The sequence below is a fragment of the Poecile atricapillus genome, chromosome 1 (assembly GCF_030490865.1).
Source record: "Poecile atricapillus isolate bPoeAtr1 chromosome 1, bPoeAtr1.hap1, whole genome shotgun sequence".
Classification (NCBI taxonomy): domain Eukaryota; kingdom Metazoa; phylum Chordata; class Aves; order Passeriformes; family Paridae; genus Poecile; species Poecile atricapillus.
Window position 1 is genome coordinate 68,620,524 of NC_081249.1, and position 21,156 is coordinate 68,641,679.

Genomic DNA, 21,156 nt, shown 5'->3' on the forward strand with positions numbered 1-21,156 from the left:
TCAGTAGCTAGAGGAAGTGGAAGAGTCTTGTTTGGTTTGCTCCTGCGATTTTAAAACCACGTACATTTTTTCTGTGTCCTGCTTCTTCACTCCCTTGTCTAGCCACTGTCCTGAAGGGGGCACATGTTTGCATGGCTCCTGTGTCTTGCCTCCTGCCTGTGGATTGACCCAGCTTCCACCACAGACAGAGATGAGGAGGTTGTCTCCTTTGGTGAGCAGGGGGCTCTTCTGGAATTAAGGGGAGTTGGATGTGAGTATCAGCCCTCTTAAGGCCAAAGGGAGTTAAATATGCCCAGCGGGTGGGAATTAACTGTAATAAGGAGGCACGAGAGCTTGTAAAGCAAGTACGTGTTCTCTTTAATGGATTTCTAGGAACTGAATTCAGCAGCTCCTTAAAAATGTTTTATTTACTTGCTCTCTTTCACTACATATGGGGAAAGCCTCCAGAGATTTGAGGAATGTTTTTCTTAACGGCGACAGTCTGGTTGTGAAGCAGATCCTAACTTGGGTATGTTTGAAGACAGGTCAATGGATTCTGCCTCAGATGGTGTTCTGTTCATTTTTAAGTTGACTCATGAGATCTGAATGGGTCATTACCTATCTTCAGTTCCTATAATTTTGTCTATTTCCAGTGCAATATGAGTGACATCACTTTTTTTTCCCTATTAGCTACGATCTTCTGTATTCAAAAAATTAAATGGTCTTAGTTGCTACCAGTCTAGCTCTCGGTAACAATGTATCCTGCCTATGTCAGGAAACAAAATTAGCGTTGTCACCCTTTCCACCATAGATTTTTCTCCTGCCCAGTAGTTTACAACAGCCAGCGGGAATGCTATGCAAGCTGAAATGTGCAGCACAGCATGAGGACAAGTAAAACCCCAGTATGTCCTGCTGTGCTTGGTGGAGTGTCAGCTGCAGGGTAGCAGCATGTTCTTGCTATCAAAGTCATCAGCCACATGCAAGCTGTGTGACCTGTGGGTTTAAGTGACAGTGGCAGGTTTCTATGGCTTTGTTGCAGGGAGCAGGAATGATGAGGTGGTGGAGCAGACCTGGTGTGCAGCTGTAGGCAGCAGTTGGGACTGTCAACGTGGCACCTTTGGGAGGTGCAGCGTGTGCTTGCTCAGGGCAGAATGAATGCCGTGTGGATGTCTGTTTAAATTATTGAGGGTTTGAATTTTGCTAAGCACAAGGGAATACAGAGGCATAAGACACATCCTCCTTTATGCTATCTTGCTCTTGTCTATTTGTAAAACCTACTAATATTTTTATAACCCACTAGGATGTAAAAGGTTGCTTCTCCCTGTTCTGGCTTCTGTCTGCTACCACCTGTTCCTTCTGTATGTGCTCCTGTAGCACAGACTGTTCTCAGCTGTGTAACCTGAACTGTGTTTCTACCCCTCCCTCCTGGTTTCTTCTTCACCTCCTTGGTCTTGCCAAACCCTTGATGCAACGAGTGGACCACCCTCCAGGGCTGACCTCCTCCCTCTTGCTCTATGCAACTCTTCATTGCATAGCTAGGAATTGCAATTTTAAAATTTTCATTTCCAGAGGTTTATATCTGGGTGAATGTCAGGGACCCCACACATACTGAATCAGTAAGGAACTGATGTTGGTTTTGTGTGGTGAGGACCTAAACTTTGGGTCACATGAGATTCAGATAAAAGGGCGGGCACTGCTTCAATCTTGAACCTTAAATACAAACCTAGCTGTACAACACAGCTTAATTCTGATTGTCTGGGTTGTTGCTTTCTTGAATGGTTACTGGGAAAAGCTGGGCTATGGGTTTGCGTTAAAGGCATGATGCAATTTGAGGACTAGGGGAAGGTTGTACTTTGGGAATCACTATTCTAAGGAATGTTAAATTTAGATTGCTATCTCTGCCATAAATCCCAAAGTGACATGTTAAATTTAATGAAAAAATGCAAGTCAGCATATGAATGTTGGAGTGCTTTGAAAGAATATTTAAACAGAATGAGACTCTCAACTTCGTCTATAGTAGAGCAACCATTCAACCATATCATAATCTCATTAGGGTGAGGGCTCTTGAAAGTGTGAAGTGCACACATCCCTGATGCTGGTTGGCACATTTAGGCATGTATGTAATACAACAGTATAAAAAGCAATTTAATGCCTCGTGTGATTTGTGATTCATGGCTGATGGCTGCTAATACATTGTGGTGATCTACAAATTAAAGTTCAGTTTGTTAGGTTCAGTGTGGGCAGGGCATTTAATTTTCTTGCATAATTTAATAGGATTGGGGCCAAAGGCAGCAAAGAAGTTGTGTTTTTTATCACTATAAAAGACTTACAATTCATGATCTGAAATCTTAAGCTAGTAAAGAGATACTCCAGACATAAATGGTTGTAGAAAAGCAGGACTAGATGGGAACAGTGTTGGAAAGACACAATTCAGCTATGAGAGAAGTAACAAAACCAAAGTGTCACTGTCTGAATTATTCTACAGCACATAAAATTCATTTTTCTGGTAATTATGTTCTCTTTTAGATTTCTGAGTGAAGATGAATTTAGCAGAGATTTGTGATAATGCCAAAAAAGGAAGAGAATATGCACTCCTTGGGAATTATGACTCTTCTATGGTGTATTACCAGGGTGTCATCCAGCAAATCCAGAGACATTGCCAGTCGATCAGAGATCCAGCAATTAAGGGCAAATGGCAACAGGTAGGGTGAAATAACATTGCCCATATTCTATTACTTGATATTTGAAAACCATGCTATACCCCCCAAACCTTATAAGATGTAGAGGACTTACATTTCAGTGATGTTGGCAACATTTTTTGTACAATATTTTGTTGATATTATGGGAAAATAATTTTCGTGGTGCATTCAGAAGGAATTCTATTGTTCTAACTGAATCAAGTTTTTTATTGTTTTCACTTAGGATGTCTGTCTAATTCCTGGTCTGTTTGTGTGTACATACTGTCTGTGATTGCATACTTCTGAAAAACTGAGGTCTTCCTTTCCCCCTTATATCTTTTGGCCATCTAATGTCCAGTAAATTAAACTGTGAGTGGGTGGGTTAGCATCCCTAGAGTGGCTGTCGCAGTAGTAGCTAACTATAAGCCTATCGTGTACAAATTTGGATCAGGTTTCTAAAACTGCAACTCATACTCTTAGCTCAAGTCCTACACACATCCATCTCTCTGCTAAACAGAGCACTGTTCAGACATGGAAGTAATCTGCAGATGAAATGTAACAACTCTCAAGGACATCTAGTTATTACTTTCAGTATTTAAATATTCTTTAGATTTTTTGGTCCCATTTTCCATGGTACAAAATGTGTTTCTTAAATACTATGTTTTGAAAGAATAATATAGTTCCTATAAAAGAGACAATTTTGCAGTAGGTAGCTAAAAAGATTATTTCAGTAAGAGTTTTTATAAATACCATATGTTTAAATGATATTGCTTAAAAACAGAAGCAAATTTTCCTTTTTATTTCAGCAGATGATTTGTTTATGGGTTTGTGTTTGAAACCTAATATAGAGTATTTGACACTAATATAGAGTATTTTGTCTACTGATAAATATAACACGGTTAAGAATCGCTTTGTAGGTGTTTATCATAGAACTGTAGAAGTCTGTTTATGTAGAGCTTGTCTGCAAAGCATGTACATCCAGAAGAGATAGTTTTCCTGGTAATGTAGTAAGTGGGATGTTGTATAGGAGATACTCACATTCAAGTACTTGTATTCAAGCCTTTTCCCACTCCAGGCCATGCTGATACAATGTGTTTATGCCCAATACATGTCCTTGGTTCCTGCCGAACTTGTAACTGATGTGGAGGTAGAGAATGAGCATTTCCTCATCCTGCAGCTGAGCCACTTCATTGTCTTCACATCTAACATTCCTCTGATGACAATGATTCTTCCAATAAACTTTCAACAGCTCTTGTGTTGTGAAGGTCACTCAAGTCTCGTGTTATTGTGTGTTGTTTGAACTACTTCAGAGAAGCCCGTGCTAGATGGAATGTGTGCTGCACATTGGAGACAAACATCAAGTACGAAAGGACCATTAACACAGTTTCCAGGATTTATTTCCTGGGGAAGACAGCTGGCTCTCTAGCAGAGGATCTGAAGTTGGCACCTTCTCAGAAATTATCCCCTTTAGGCAAGAGAAGAATGGCCCCTGACCATATCATATAAATGCTTTAGAGATGTGTCCCAAATAATATCTGCAGCAGGTGGGGTAGCGTCTGTCATGCTGTGTACTCATGTTAATTCTGAAACTTTCCAACATAGTAGTGGCAGATGAGCTTTGTCAGAATATTCCTTTGCTGTTACTGATGCCAGGCTCGGAGACAAACAGCAAAAAGTAAGAAGTGTGACTGAAAAAAAAAAATAATGAAGGTCTTATTTGCCTTCTCATTTGTTTATAGGAAAAAAATGATGAACCCCTGAACTACTAGCTTATCCAGACCAGAACTTGCATGTTTTGGTGAGACCTGTAGAGATGGCCTGCTTTCTTTACCCACTCTTTATAAATAATTGTGCTTTCTCACTCCTTGAGACAGACTAAGAGGGAGTCTGATGATGTGGATGTTAACACTACTTTCTAGCTCCAACAGCAGCTACATCCAAACTGTCAGTCACAGTCAAGAAGCTGTCTTGACTGACAACTTGTTCTGAAGAAAATTTGACTGAGAAGTTGGATTATAAGTAACATTCATTCACAGTATTAAAGCAATATCTAGATATTAATTTTAGATCTTTCTCATTAAAGAGTTATGGCATACACATTATGTAAGTTTAGCAAATTTCAAGTCTAACCCACTTGGTACCAGTACTGTGCAGAAGCGAAAGATTCCCGCACCAGTGTGGCTTGAGAAGCAAAGCAGCCCTTAGGTCATGGTTAAGGGGATTAATGAAGTTGATTTTTTTACCTAAAATTCTGTCTCCTCAAGCATATGGAACTAGTCTGTTCTTCAGGTTCTTCAGCTTCTCCATCATCTGAGGAATCTGGAGAGTATAATACCACTGGTACCTTTTGGAGGTGGAGTTTACCAATTACTAACACTGTGTGGGTACAGCTTTTAGTCTTGAATGTCCATGTCGGTAAGTGCTCAGAGGAGAAGGTTGTTACTTAAACCAGTTCTTCTCTGGGATGTACTGTCTGCATACACATTCACAATCTTGAATCTTCTGAAGGATCCCTGGGATGCTGAGTGTCAGTATGAAGCATTCCCTTCCTTTCCTTTCTGTATGTTTGTGAGCAGCTCACTAACAGGGTGTTTGTCTTACTGGTACTTCAGAGGCAGTGAAGTCTTGTGTGTTTTTGGACATGTTGCCTTGTAAAATAAAAATGTTCATTTGAGGAACATGTCAAAGCATGGTTCCAGCTGTTGCTGTGCAGCTGACCAAGTTACATCTCTTACATTGTTTTTCCTGTTTGGTCTCTTCTCAACAGTGGGTGCTCCATCCTGAATAGGTACCTCATACCTGGTGGATCTGTTTTGTTGCCTTGTGTATGACAGAGGGTTTTCCCAGTAATTTACTGGGCAATCTCAAAGCCCAGATGAACCAGAAGTAGTTGGGATTTTGGGTCAGATTCCCAAGTGCACTTGATCTTCCTCTCTTCATGAAGATGTCATTGTTTTCAAATTTCTACAGGTTGGTCTGAACAGAGTGATGTTCTGTGCAAGTACTTGTTAGGCTGTATTTCATGTCACAGAGAGACAGCTTCAGCTTTGCAACTGGACATCTTGATTATGAAGATTCCTCTTGCTTGGAGCTGATGGTTAAGATGAGGAGGAATATGAACATTTTAACATCTTCTCCACTGGGAACAACTGCCTGGCTCAGTTGCAGTTGATGCAATACTGCTTCTGGGAAGTCAAAATCAGTGCTAAACAGGGAAGAGGGATTTTATTATTATTATTATTATTATTATTATTATTATTATTATTATTATTATTATTATTATTATTATTATTATTATTATTATTATTGTGATCTGGCACACCCTGCAGAACTTAAACAGGGCAAAAGATGCATGCTGAGGACCCACCAAAGCAGAGACATGACAGCATAATAATTCCTCTGACTTCATGGAAAATTCACAGCCATTGATCATCTCTTGACTGGTTTGTCTTGGGGATATCAGGGTGACCTACTCTCAAGACCTGTCCTTGTTTTGCATCCAGGGAGTTCCCAGCTTGCAGTGGGCTGGCTGAATGTAGCTCCATTTGCATCTTCACTCCTAGGCTTCCTGAGCTCATTTAAAAAAGAAAAAGTTACTTTGTTGTGCTTTGAGATTTGGCTGACAGGTAGGCATATTAATTCATGTAAATGCAGGCTGGGACTGGAAATATTCAAAATCAGAAGCAACTCATCCTTACCAAAACTTAAAGATAGGTTTAGGCTCATGACCGCTACTCTGAACTTTACTTGTATTGACATTCTCCCTGTTTATTCTGAGAGAGCTTCTTGGCTGTTGCAGTGTTTTTACTAGACAGCTGGCTTGTAGGAATGAGCTGCTTCAGTGGCAGTTCAGCAGCTGCAGAATGACAGCAGAGTGTGCCCCCGGGAGATAGTACTGGCTTACAACAAGGCCAGCGGCTGTCAAGCAAAACCTGCTGCGTGTTAAAACCATGTGCTCTGCACTGCACAAGAGCTGGGAGCACAGGGACCTCCATTGGAGCTCAGGCAGGAGTTCAATGATTCCCTGAGCACTTGGAGCAGCCAGCAAGGCACCCTGACTGCCTATGGTCACTGGTGCAGGTGATTAGGTGCATTGCATTCCTGCTTAAAGAATAAAGAGTGAATTCTTCTTTTAATTATTTCAAACACATTTTGGTCAGTCTAGGGTTTTGTTGCTTTTTGCTTCATGCCTGTTTCATTAACATTTAGTAGGTTATATTGTGATTAATTAAGAAACATTCTCTGGGTAACTCATGAATCGATGTCATTATAGGAGCCATACCTTCACTGCATGGGATCAGACAGGGTTGCAGGGTATCTGTTTTGGATATGGTTCAGGGACTTTTTATTTTTCACTTTCTAAAAGATCGAGCTTGTTGAATAACTAACACTAATTGCAGGTAGTAATTTCAGGTTTGGAAAACACATAGAGATAAACTTGATCAGTTTATCTTCAGCAAAAAAAAAATAATCCTACACATTACTTGTATTTACCAAGGTACAAATACCCACACTTACTGCAATGGGTATAGAAGTACAAGCTCTAGCATAGCAAATAAAAGCTGGTGTTGGAAAAGATATATGAATATGAAATACAGAGGTACTCCTTGAAATGGGTTTTGTAACTGCCACTGAGAACAAGTGAACTCAATTCTTGTTCACTGTGTTTTATACCCATACGATGTGTTTTCTGCTTGGTTACTGTAAATTCTTGGGATTGACATGTCAAAACAAAGCTGTGGGGCCATCCTGCGGGCTAAAAGGCTTTTTATTGGGCCTTCCAACATCACCCAGTGCCCATGATGCTGTTTCTGTGGAGGAGGTGATGTGGCTGCTAGAGGAGGCTGCAGTACCAGAGCCTGGCTCTGGGGACCAGGCAGCTTCATGTGGTAGCTGAATCCAGCTAACATCCTGCCATGCCTAGAGAAGCCAAGCTCTTCCCTACCTTGTCTTCTCTCCGTCTTTGCCAGCTTCTCTCTCTCTCTGCCCTTGTCATTTCTTTTTTTCTGGGATTTACCTGATCACTGGATGGTGTACATGTCCAGCTTGCTAACCTAACAGAAGTGTTCTTTATTTTCTTTTTACCCTCCTAGGCCAAGTTTTTTTGCCACTTTAGAAACCTGTCTTACTGTATTGAGATGCCAGAATTGAATCCAGGAGAGCAGGGGCACAGCGTGGTATGGGGGAAGTGAAGGGAGTTTTTTCTGTTTGACAGTGGTAAGCTGCTAACTTGGCACACTATCTCTTGAAACTGCTTAAATATAAATAACTTAAAAGATTTCTTCAGGCTTCCTAAAACCTGAACTGGAGCCTCCTGAGGGTTCTGGCACATAAGGGTGTGTATGATGAGAGACAAGGAGACTGGGTGAGTCCAAACCAGAGATTTTTCCATTTGCAGCCATCCTAGGTTGCTTCAGAGTGATCACAGAAAGACACTGCTCAGTCAAATTCATAATTGTGGCACAGCCTTTTTTGCCCCATGTCTGGGTTTCTCAACTGCAGGGAAGTGTTTCTGCACGTGTTTCATCCGTATCTGTTTCTTTAAGGTCTCTAGGAGTTTATGACTGGTTTTCCTTTGAGGTCCACATGCTGAGGATTCCTTGTTGGTCAATTTGCCAGGTATTGACTAAGAAATAGAGTGTGTATTTCAGAGTTTGGTCTGCTCAGGTCTGGCTAAGAGATGGCTGGCAGATGTTAGTCTGTTTTCATCTTCCAAAGCATCAAGTGGTCACTTTCCCTCAGTTTTTAGATACCATCCTCTTTCTGGTCCAGTGAGGTGAATGACAGCACGCTGGCTGATAGTGCTAGAAAGCTGTTTTTCACCATTTTCTCTGCATGTGTTGGAAGGCTGATATAAGGAATCCTGTCAGTACTCTTGAAGCACTGGATAGGAAGTGGCTGTCTCTTGTGGAGTGGTGCCCTGGAGGATTTATGCTGTATCATTCCTTTGTACCTCACAGCAGCTGCTTGGCTGGATTTATTTTTGGACAGGAGGGATGTGTGTGAAGACAGTTTGAAGGAACCAAGTTAGTAATCAATCACATTTGTAACTCAGCTGGAAGCTGTCACATTGGGGAATGTGTCCACTGATTGTGTGATGAGAAAGCAAAGAGAGCAAAATAGGGCAGGAATAATCCTGCCTGAGCTGGATGTCTTGTGTCTGGGAAGATACAGTTACCCCATCTGGAATGAGCAAGAAGGCTGCTTTTCCCTGTGAAATCATCAAGATATTCCTGTACTTAAGGCTCTTCTTGTACAGGTGTTCATAAAGCTTCTTGTAAAGCAATCGCAGTGTTTCAAGGTCTGTGCAGGGCATTAGGGATTTACCCTTCTCTTTCCCTCTTCCATACTAGTATCTTGCTGATGACAGTCACATATATAATAAAATCATGGAAGGAACTCATAAAAATCATTGAGTCCAACTCCCTGCTCCTACCTAAAATTAAGGCACATGACTTAAGAGCATTGTCTAGACACTCCTTGAACTCTGGCAGACTTGGTTCCATGACTACTTTACTGGCCAGCCTGTTGCAGTGACTGACCACTCTCTCAGTGAAGAACCTAGTGTCCAATCTGAATTTGCCCTGATGCAGCTTTGTTCCATCTCTTGTGTTCTATTTTTGGTCCCCAGGGAGAGGAGATCAGCAGCTCCCTCTCTGATGCCCACCTTGAGGGAGGTGTAGCCAACTGTGAGGCCACTCTTCAGCCTTCTCCAAGCTGAACAGGCCAAGTGACCTCAGCTGCTCCTCATAAGTCTTGCCCTTGTCCTTTCACCATCTCAGCTGCTCTCCTTTGGACACATTCTAATGTTGTGCTCCTCACAGAGTTCATTTTGTAATATTATATTTTAATGATTTGGTAGGTTTTATAACTAGCACATCAGAGACTGTAATCAGAGATCTTTTATGCCAGAATAGTAGCAAATTACTATAGATTTGCCAACAACACCCTTACTAGTATGAGATTATGTGTGCACACGTCAACATACACACATAAATCCAAGCATCAGCACATGTTATGGAAGAGTGATCCCTGTGTTAGCAATCACGTCCGGTTGGGACATTAACAAGCAGGAAAATGAACTCAACAGATTCAATTGTTTATGTTGCTGTTAAAGGTCTATTATCAGCCTGATAGGTCTGGGGTTTGTGAATAGGAAGACTTGGGAGTCCCTGCCTTTGAGGTTAGCTTATGTTCTTGAGGTACTTTCTATGTTTGTTTGGTTCTTCTTAAAGTTTGAATTGTAACCATTTTTAAATAACATACGTATTTCTCAAGGTCCGACAAGAATTAGTTGAAGAATATGAACAAGTTAAGAGCATTGTCAACACTTTAGAGAGTTTTAAAATGGACAGACCTCCAGATATCTCTGTATCCTATCAAGATGAGCCTTTCAGAGATCCAGCTGTTTGGCCTCCTCCTGTTCCAGCAGAACACAGGTAAGGAGAGGCTCAAGCAGAGTGGGTGGAATAAAGGTGGGTCACTATAATTTTGTATTTGTTTTTGAATGCTTTTGTAACATGAAAATCACATTTAAATTACACATTTATTACATTTAATTTAGTCACTTGTAATAAAGAGTAAATCTAATTAATTGAGAAAAAAGTACATAAACTACAGTCAGATTTATTTCTTACATTCTCAAGAGAGTCACTCCTTTATTCTGGTAGGAGTAACTAAGTGCCTGGAACTAGAGTCTGCTGCAGAGGTAAATGGGCTTTTGGTGACCCAGAGCTGATGTTCTCATGTACAATGAGAAAACTTTTCAATTTCAGTTTATTTGAGCAAAAGAATTAATAGATGACTGAAGAGTCTGTAAGGAGCTGGAACTGAAGAATCTTGAAGGACATGGTGGTTAGAAATTGCTCCGTAGCTACAGATAATTCAACCTGAGTTTAGTTTAATTGCCAAACATGTTCTGTTACACATGGTGTATCTCTTCTGTAACCATATTTAAGGTAACTTCAGTAAGCTAATAGATTTCTTAAGATACTTGTGCATTTTCTGAAATACCTATTTTCAACTTAACAGAGCTGGTTGGAAACAGATTCAGTTTACAGACAAAAATAGCATTTATCATGCCAATATTTTTCTAACATAAGAGCAGAGAATTTTAACGTGTTTATGCTCATATAAGCAAAAGGAGCAAAGTAAAATGAGAGGTCTTGGTTAATGGAAAGAAATGCCAAGTTTATTTATAACTTTCTGTGCTTTATGATTATCAAAAAGATCTTTGCTTTTCAAAAAAAAAACAAACAACAAACAACCCCTAAGAATATAAGTGTAAAATTATATTAATGTTGATTAAAATTATATTAATATTATATTAATACCACTCACTTTTGTGAGTGGTAGAAATAACTCAAGTTTTCTATGATAATGTTATGTAAAGTTCAAGATGTGTTTATTCTTGTATTTTCCTTATTGGTAAAGCCCCAATAGTTCATCTGCTTATTTTAAGCTGAAATTTAAATCTTGTGCAAATAATTATGGAAACATAGACACTGTTCTATGCAGTTAAGTTTGAAGAAAATGCATGAAAAGCAAAATAGTGCCATTTTATCCAGCACTGTGTTTAAGAATGTACTAATTTTAAAGCATATTCCAGAAAAATGTTTTTGGGGTTAAAAAATTCTGAGTTACTCAAAACAAGAATCTGTACAAAATTCAATGGTGGACACTTATTAAATCTGGGTGATATTCCTGGCTGTTTATTTTAGTTCTGTATTTCAAATTCAATCCCTAGAGAAAAATGACGACACTTTGTCTTAAAAACAAATTATTTCTCCTCATTCTACTGCTGAGTACTCTTTGATTTTGTGGGTGATGTACACAAATATAGGTGGTTGCAGTTTGGCTCTGTTTGCTTTTGCTTTCAAGGCAATTTTTATGTTTTGACATTTTCACACAGGCGAATGAAGTCAGAAGTAGGCGGATTGTTTAAAATCCTCCCTCTTTTGTTTTGGGGCCTGTCAAAGCTTTTAGCCACCTTTTTTTTTTTATTTCTCTATTTTTAAAATTTTTATTTTACCAGGAATGTCAATGTGCATGTGAATGTAGCCTAATATAATCTCCTGGTTTGGAGTCAGAGGAATATCCAATTTGAAGACTTTTACTAAATTGTTTCCTCTTTTGTTACATGGGTGTTAGTTTGTTGTAAGACTGATTAGAAGTACTGATATGATAATGTTGTTAATTTTTTCTTTTGTGTTTTTTCTTCTTACTTGGGTTATCAGACAGAACCAGAAACATGGTTTTGGATTTGCAGATATAGGAAAATAAGGCTTAGGGTCTTGGCAGCTTTAGTAATAAAGTACTAAGGTAAATTAGAATTCTTCCTTCTTAATGTTGCTCTTTTTTTCACTGTTTTTAGCATGTTTTTGTTGTGGTTCCTGTTGTTAGGGCTCCACCTCCGATAAAACGTCCCAACCGAGATGGAAAACCTTTGAAGAAAGACTCCCCAGGACTTCAGCCCCGCGGGCCCACGGGCAGAGCACATGTTCTATCCAAGGGGGAGAAATCTTCAGGCAGCCGTGAAAGGGAATCCAGAGCTAGAGGAAGAGATGACAAGGTAAGAAGTGGAAAAGAACTTGGCAGGGTGGTGTTCTCATGTTGCTCATGGCAAAGGGAAGCACTCTTAGTCATTCAATACAGATAATAAAAAATCACAACAATCCCATGTGGGAAAACTTAGTGCTTTCTTTTTCCCCCATGAACAAAGCATGTATCATGGTGATATTTATTAATAATTACATCAAATTAAGAAAAGTTCTGTTATGTTTGCTCTGTCTTGTTGTAAGACAGAGAGAGAATAGTGTCCTGTTGCTGAGGGTTTCTTTGAGTGAAAACCATGGGCTTGTCTGTAATCTCTTAAGTGTCATTCAGGCATAAAGTTCCTTCTGCTTCTTTTCCAACATGTTTGGTGGGTTTTTTGTTTTTTTTTTTCCTTAAAGGAATCCAATACAGGGCTTTTGTAAAGATCTTAATGTAAAAAGTACAAAAGTGAGACCAGTACCCTTCCCTAGACTTGATGCATTATGAATGGAGTTCCCCAGCACCATTACCTCTGCCATGCCATAGTATAATTTATGCCTAGGAGTTCAGAACAGTTACATAAATGCATTGATGATACACTTTTTTCATCATAAATTGCTTTCTGATACACAGGAAAAGTATTAAGTAATCCTAGCCCTTATTACCATCAGAAGGTAGGGCCAGGCACATTTTCAGCACTGCCACTGAGTGACTGTACAGATCAAGCATTTTAGAAATCTCTCTACCCTGGATCAGTAAGATTTAAAATAACAAGTGTGCCTCCTGCAAGCTATAAAAATCTCATGAAGATCTGTGAAATTATTGAAAGTTTTGCCAGCTATATGGGGAATTGGAGTCGTGGTGTGTGACAGGTTCACCAGATGTGCTTGTGTAAGGCAGCCTTCAAAGTCTTATCTCTAATGAGGGTGAACTCTGCTCTCCAAGCTTTCCGGTGATGAGCATTATAGGGCTTTACTATAAGGAGCCTACAACAACATGACTTGTATAATGCTTGTCTCTGGGAGTAATGTGATTAGCAATACTACTGCTGTGAGGTGCAGGAAAAGTCATGAAGGTGTTCCATTTAATATGGTACATTTTAAACACTGCTCTTATCTGAATAAATTGGTCACTAGGTGGCAGAAGGAAAATATGTCTACTCCTCAAAAAATTCCAATACATGTGCTCTTGTATTCCCCTTTGTCTAGCTCCTTGGTGGTTATTCTAGTTCCTTTGTCTGGGGTATGTGACTGAAAAACACCCCAGGTTACAAATCTTCATGTGCTATATAATGGTTCTTGTAAGGGATCCATGATTGGCCTCTGAGAAAGATTTTGAATGCAAAAAGAAATAGCCATGTGTGGGAAGTGGAAGAAGTCAATTCAACTTCCAATATTTTGCACACAGGCATGAAAATAGATTTACCTTTCAGTTTTACCCTTTCTTAGTTTACAAGTCTGAGTTTGAACCATCAAGCAGCTTTCCTCTGTAGCCTTATCAAAGAGATTTAGTAACTCATCATGTACAGTTAAAAATAATAGGGCAGACCTGAAGCTTTAAATTAAGTAACCAGGTATCTTTTCTCGTACTAAATGTTTCAGCTCTGTAGTTTTTGGGTTTGGGTGCTAGGATAGGACTACTTAGAACATGCAATAAACTATCCATTTCCTAAGATGTTGATTGCTGTGTAATAGGTTGCATGCTGTCCTGGCTATAAAACCACAATGTAATGATATATTTTTTCAAGGTGAATGTAAGTATAGTACGTAGATTTTAGAAATGCTCTGTGTCACCTGAAACAAATGCCTTCTTTCACTGTCTCTCCACTCTAGACCATAACATCTTGTCATTCTGACAGTAACCATCTTGGGATAAGTAATTTAACTTGACTATGCCAATAAAATTACCTTTTTTAGTGGTATATAAAATAATTTTGAACTAAACCCACCACATTGTGTCCATTCACTAAATCCTTACGTGTCCTTTTTTTTTTTCCCTAAAATACTGCTTTCAAGTTTTTTTACTTCTTAGTTCCACTGGAAATCATTAGGCTTGTTCTCAGGGTACCTTCTTCTGGATCATTACCAAGAGTTTTAGCTTCTGTTTAATAGTTCAGCTTAAAGAGGCAGCATGAATGCTATCAGTATGTCTTTTAGAAATCACATAATACCATATCTAAGCACTGGAACACTTTTTTAGGAGTACTCTTTAGATTATAGTAGGCTGTCAATGGATAAGGACAGTACATATTAAGATAGATATGAAATAGTCAAAGTTTGCACAGCCATATCAGTGAATATTAACATCAATGAAAATATGACTTAAAAAATTAAATTATTTTTGTTTGATATGCCTCCTATGCATCACCAATTGTGATATGAAATAGTTGCATTTAGGTGAAAGCACAGATCTCTGTTCATTGGGACTGGAAGGCTGCATAATCTCCATCTGAAAACATTGAAAGAACTGGTAGGTGAAATTGCCGGGCTGGGAGCACATTTTTACAGTAAAATTTACTTAGTCTGATGCTGTCCCATGTGAATAGTGAGTTGTGTTGACAATACCTCTGTTGAGAAAGGGAAAGGAAAAGTGATCCAGGCAACCAGAGCTGTTAATTTTTATATGTTTTACAACAAATTTAGAGTGGATGAAAAGCTAAAGACTTGGAACTAACTGAAAAGTGGAATAGAGTGAAATACGGTTCTTTAAGCAAAGGTGTTGCCTCTGCCAGGGCTTTCTTCAGAGTTCTAGTTAGTGTCTTATAGAAAGAAATTTGTCTACCTGGATACCACATGGAAAGCAATTTGTTAATCTAGTGTGTAATGTAGAGGAATTGGAAAGTGGGATTAGGCAGCCAGGGGAAAGTAAACAAGCAGTATTGAAAGGAGAAGTAGCAGTCAACTGGCAATTAATTTTTGACTGCTCTTTTATATTTAAATTAATATTTTTGTGCCAATTGAACTTGGCACAAAAAAGTGCATGCATTAACTGAATTTGCTTGTGGCACCAAGTTGAGAAGCACAATTACCAGAAGAGGCAAATGAGGCTGTTGCACAGGTAGAGTTTGATGAAATGGGATGATGTTCAGCAGTACAGAGCAGCAAGCTGTATTCTTGGAAACTATAACAAGAACTTCTGCTAGAAGCTGGGAACTCAGTGGTAGAGGAGAAGATGGATTTGGATGTATCCAGAAACTGGATCAGGCTGAACTTCCATTTGGCACATTACCTTTTCCTGGTGGGGAAGGGCTGGCTGCTGGGGTGAGGCACAGTCAGGTGCCACCTTTGGCTTTGGCAGTGAGAGATGAAGAATGCATGTGGCAGTTGTTATTTGGCATTTGTATGCAATGGGAAGAACCTGCAGGAATGCAAGGAGTCTTCCGAGTCCAGTTCTGGCAATTATGGCCCTCAGGGTTATTCTATGTGATTAATCTGCTGAGGTTGCCTTAAAGGAGGCAGTATGATAATGCTATGGATGTGAATGTAAACAAAATCCCAGTAAACAAAATCCCAGATTCTTGAGGTGTTAGCAGCAGAGAGGAGAGATACCTGTGCCATTGTAGGAAGATCTGGTGAGAAAACATCTGGAGTATTTTGTGTACAACCATGCTCAAGAAAGATACGCTAACATTAGGAGGGACAGGAAAAAAAAGTCTTGCCAAAGTGAATAGGTAATTATGTTCATCTTATGTTCCAAAAGGAGACTTGCTTGGTTTGGTAAATGAAGAGAGAACACAAGCCTGATGCAAGTATATCAGTGTGATGGACACACCAAGGAGTGAACTGCTGAAACTAATGTAGAATCTTAGCACAAGAGAAGAAATAACATCAGTTTTGGAAACAAGTTTGTTGTTCCAGTGTGTTAGTGCAGGTCTAATAGCTCTTCCTGATGGAAAGGACAGCTGATTTCTAAACATTTAAGACAGATATTGGTTGCCTGAAATTATGAGATGGGATTGCCAAGGGTGGGAGCAGTCTTTTGCAGTATAGTATACCATGATCTGTAGGCATACCTTCTTAGAAAGATGCCATCACAACAATTTTATTTAAAGCTGTTTTGTGAAAGTAATACCCGAAGAGATGACTAGAAAAATTATGCTTATTTCTGCTGCCTAGTTTCAGGTGAAATTTTTAAAAACTCATTATTTCTGGTGTATGCTCACATATCTGCTGATGGAGAATTGCAGGTTGGATCAATTTGGGACCAGCATTAATAATCTTATTACTTGTGAAAACTACAACTACTTTAAATCTTGGTTTAATTCCGGAACTGGGGGAAAAAAAGAAAAAAAAGAAAAAAAAAATAATTCAGTGTCACTACAACGCTACAATGACAGCCGATGTGATGCTGACAGCACGCCTGCCCGCTGGCCGCCCTTCTCCATCGTTCTGCTGGCGAGACGTTCTGCAGGGGCAGGAGAAGCAGCGGTCCCTGGCACAGCGCGTCCCGCAGGATCGGGATCGAGGCCGGGATCGGGGCCGTGCTGCCGCCCCGCGGCCGCGCCGGGGCTGCCGGCACCCTCCGGCCCCGGGCCTTTCTTTCCCCTTGGATTTCTGTTCCGGCCCGCTGGGCTGAGCTGCGCCGCGGAGCGCGGTCTGCACGCCGGGCTCGGGGCCCCCGGGGCTGCCCGTGCCCCAGCGTGCTGCAGCCAGCCGCCCTCCTGCTCCTGCTCCTGCTCCTGCTCCTGCTCCTGCTCCTGCTCCTGCTCCTGCCCCTGCCCCTGCCCCTGCCCCTGCCCCTGCCCCTGCCCCTGCCCCTGCCCCTGCTCTTCAAGTCCTGCCCTAACGCGGTTTCACTCAGGACAAAAAACAAAACCCAACCGCAACAAGATAAACCAATTGTTCTGTGATGTGCAGAAATTTTTTTCTACTAGGAAAGCCAGTGCATTGCAGAGCAAGAGGAGTATGTAACAGACAGCAAACACCTTTCATTTCATTGTCTTGTTTTCTTTTCTTTTTATTTTTTTTTTAATGGTTACATTTGGATTCCATTTTATCGCTCCTGGAATCTTGAAAACTCCACAGGGTGTCTTTCGCCGTTTCCTTTTTACACCAGACCACTACATTTTTTACGCCAGCTTTTTGCTTAAACACAACTCTAAGCTTCGTTTCCTTTGCAAAAAGCTGAGTTAGGGGTAATAAACAACATAAGAGTTCGCTTGGAACCAAGAAATAAAAGTAGTGGGAAGACAAACTACTCCCTCACAAGTCGTCGTGGGCAAACGGCAACTGGGAGGGGTGTAATCGCTACATTTTTGTTTTTCCACTGCGAGGTTATTTGTGTGTCTCCAGCTGCCTCTCAACCCGCCTTCGTCTAGGATGCTTTTGTCCAGCCAGCTGGGATTCCTTAACTTGCTCCTGATAGTGTTTAGAAGCTGAGCTAAGAGTCCTAAAGTAGCTCCCTACTCAGCCTCCTCCGTTAAACCAGCACAGCTGCTTTTCAGGCACCCTGAATGCTGGGAGGGGAAGCGATTTCCTTCAGAACTGAGAGAGGAGGAGCGTGAACCCTGATGCTTCAAAGGGAAAATGTAACTTCACCCCCATAAGCTGAACGGCGTTGTGGCAGTATTAACCAGGAGCTCTGGGCCATTAGGGGCAGAGGTAGGGTGTAGCCTGGTCACTGATGTAGCATTGGTGTGCTGCTGAAGTTACCGTAGTCTAAGAAGCCTGTGTGTCTTTGGAGCTTCTTTAGGGCTTTTGGTGGAGTCCTTAAATAAATATGACCTTTTAAAAGTATTTTAATTGTTTATGAAGCTGGCCAGTGAATGAGAGGCAGACATAGTTTTTAGTCAAGGAAAGTAGGTATTGCTGGGCAGGAAGGCTTAAATGAAAAGAGGGGAGAGAATCTTTATTTTACTCCATCAAAGACTGTGTGTGACAGTTTCCCTGTTCCTTGTTGGTGGTGATAGTGTCAGGTGTTTATTTCTGACAGGTAGAGTGCAAGTGTAGCATCTTCAAAATATGCTTTGGATGCTCTGGTCTTCAGCTAGGACTTCATGTAGCATTAAGTTGTGATACAGCCACCATTGTCAGGCTGTTCCTGCATTCATGCCTTTGGTTGGCGAGGAAGTGTGTCAGTTGTGTAATTCTTATGAGCCTGTATGGTTTTCACTTCTAGGGAAAGAAAATACCCCAGGAATTTGGTGATGGGGAAATTCCAAAATTTGATGGAGCAGGTTACGACAAAGACCTGATCGAAGCTCTTGAAAGGGACATTGTATCAAGGAATCCAAGCATTCATTGGTATGAGAATTTTCTCAATTCAAGTGTTTTTGCTAGCATGGAAAAGGAGAGAAATTACCCATCTTTAAACTCCTAAAATAGGGAGACAACATAATCTTCTACAGATAGGCAAAAATGAGATCTTTAACAGTTTATTAATTTGATTAAAGTTAAGCTTTTATTGCTAATTGATATGTGCAGTACATCCATAACAGGTACTGCTGAAATGAACATATGCTCCAGAGATCTTTAAAGATACCGCTTTGGTGTTCACATTGTCCAAAACAATTTTTAATTAAGCTCTGGGTAACTTGAGTTGAAAATAATTTTTTCCCTGTCTTCCAAAAGTGGATTCAATTTTAGGTCACAGTATGATAGGAATGCTCTCATGAGGCATATGCTTGCGTGCTAAAAGAAATGGTACTAAGTGAAAAGCTTTTCAATTTCTCTTGTATAAAAATAGAAGAAATACAGTTGTATGAGAATCTTATACAAGCTTCTTCATCTTGCACAGGGATGACATAGCGGATTTGGAAGAAGCCAAGAAATTATTAAGAGAAGCTGTTGTTCTTCCAATGTGGATGCCTGATTTTTTTAAAGGAATCAGAAGACCTTGGAAGGTGAGAATTTATATGGTGTTTTAGTAAATGGCAAGCTGTATCTGTGTGTCTCCTGCTGTAACATTTGGATGCCTGTAGGAAAGGCTAAAAAGGTAAATGGGAATGATCATTCGTTTATTAAATCCTGTCATAATGATTCATGTAAAAGGCACTGAAAGAAACAGCTGGAAGTGTATCTGGCCCTTAGAGTAAACAGTATTTTCTGTTTATTTACTCACTTATAGCTTGTTGCTATTGTAATACTTTCTATAGGCCAGCCTGTAGATGTGAGTACAGGGATTATATCGACCAAAGCAGAAATACTTAATAGACAGCTCTACACAGGCTTATGGTGTCCAGTTGTCATCACTTCCCAGAAGAAAGCAGTCATTGGACTGTGTTTTTCCAAATGTTTCAACTACCTCTCACTCAGACTTCAAACTGCAGCCTGCATTGTACAAGGAAGCAGGGAAATAAGGGGCCAGTCTGGTGACTTAGCTTTGCAGTTACATTTGCAGCTGGGCATAGTTGCAGCTGGAATGAGAAATTCAGAGTAGGAGAAGGAGTTGCAAGCAAGACAACAGGAAGGATACAGGACTGAACTAGGTTGATTGACCAGAAGTGAGCCCAATCTGGGTCTTGCTTAGAGCTAAGAAGGAAGACGAGGGTGTAGTTTGGCGAGCATTTCTGTAAGCAGCAAACAAAATTATCTTTCTTCTGATGTGTGTTGGACTGACACTTGTTTAGGGAATAACTAGTCACAACACAAAGTCCTTTAAGTTACTGAGAAGCATTACTGGGGAAAAGAGACTGTTGCAAATTGTCTGTTGTTCTGAGTGTGGAAGGCAGTGGCATGTGTAGGGGAATGCTGTGTATGTGAGTAGTTTCCTGTTTTGTATGCTGGTTCAGCAACATGTATTGGATCTTGCTCTACTACCACTTGTACTGTCTTTTCCTGATTGGTCTTTGTGCTTCCCTAGCTTAAACTTAGGTCAGACCCAGCAGGAGCTGGGAAATTGCTGCTTGAGGGATTCACAGAGGTTTTCGTGAGTTGCAGGGAGGGAGCCCAAACACGTAGTCAGTGCAAACCTAGCACCAGGCTATCAGACCTTTGGAGTTAAAGTGCTTGTGGTTAGTGCCAGTGATGTTGTGGTTAACCTTAGGGTTAACTGAGCTGTCATCTTAGACAGAACCTAGGTGTTGTGGGTTACATGTGCAGGGTGAGATTTTAGTGTATTTTGAACAGCTGAATCTCTTTCTTCTCTTCTTGGCTTAGAGGAAGTTGATCCATACTCTTATTATAGACTATGGGGGCCCCATCTGTCTAGCATTCAAAATCTTCTAATGGAGTAAAGATCTGCTCTGCTTTTTTTTCACCTCTTAGCATGCATAGAGGATGTAGTGGCCATGTGTCTTTAAGGCAGGTATTTCAGCAGGCTGCAAGACATGTGAAAAATGCCGCTGGCCTTGTCTCCAAGTGTTGTGGCAGTGGATGAAGAAGCGACAGCTTGGTCCTTTAAAGAGTTACAATCTCCATCTCTTTGCATGAGACTACCTTTTCCTACTGAGCAGTGTCAACTCTGAAAACCAGGTGGTTGTAGACATGGAAAAGATTCTGAGATTATTTCCTCTCTTCAGTCTGAAATGCAAATTGATTTCTGACAAGGCTATGAAGAGTCTTCATTGTTAGCCTTTTCCCTGGTGACTTGTGAAGCTGTAACTCTCATGAATTTATTTTTCACACAGAACAGCATGTATTTTCCCTACTGTTGACCTCTGACTGTGCTATAAGGATGAGAAGTATTGAAGGAAAGGCTGTTTCTTGCAGTAATCAGTGTAGCAGCAGGCATTTGTTGAGCCTAGGAATTCAGGACAATAATTCAGGGAAAAAGGCAGCTGAAGCTGGTTTTGGATGTTCAGACTCCCCTGAGAACAATTCCCAGGACAGCCCTCATAGTTTGTGCCTGTATTCAGAGAAATGTGCCTTGTTTGAAGGAGCCAGCTGTCTTCCCTGATTCAACACAGGTGCTGTGTAGTTGCAGCCATGGGTTTCTGAGTGTCCATGGGTTTTCTCTTTCTGTTTCTCTGAACTGTTTTCTGCCAAGAAAGCCTGGTTGCTCACTGTGATTCCCACTGCTCTGCTAG

The 21,156-nt window shown here is 40.6% G+C and overlaps 1 protein-coding gene across 2 annotated transcripts in view; it reads left to right on the plus strand.

Annotated features, from left to right (window-relative positions):
- KATNAL1 (katanin catalytic subunit A1 like 1) overlaps window positions 1–21,156 on the plus strand; it is a 36,398-nt gene that overhangs the window by 6,281 nt on the left and 8,961 nt on the right. The window contains exons 2-7 of one of the 2 annotated variants that reach the window (XM_058829049.1): window positions 103–250; window positions 2,506–2,681; window positions 9,936–10,096; window positions 12,060–12,228; window positions 18,309–18,433; window positions 18,927–19,032. In XM_058829049.1, the coding sequence (XP_058685032.1) occupies window positions 2,520–2,681; window positions 9,936–10,096; window positions 12,060–12,228; window positions 18,309–18,433; window positions 18,927–19,032 (723 nt within the window). In that variant the 5' untranslated portion in view covers window positions 103–250; window positions 2,506–2,519. The remainder of the gene's footprint in view (window positions 1–102; window positions 251–2,505; window positions 2,682–9,935; window positions 10,097–12,059; window positions 12,229–18,308; window positions 18,434–18,926; window positions 19,033–21,156) is intronic. The other variant, XM_058829050.1, reaches the window with a different exon arrangement.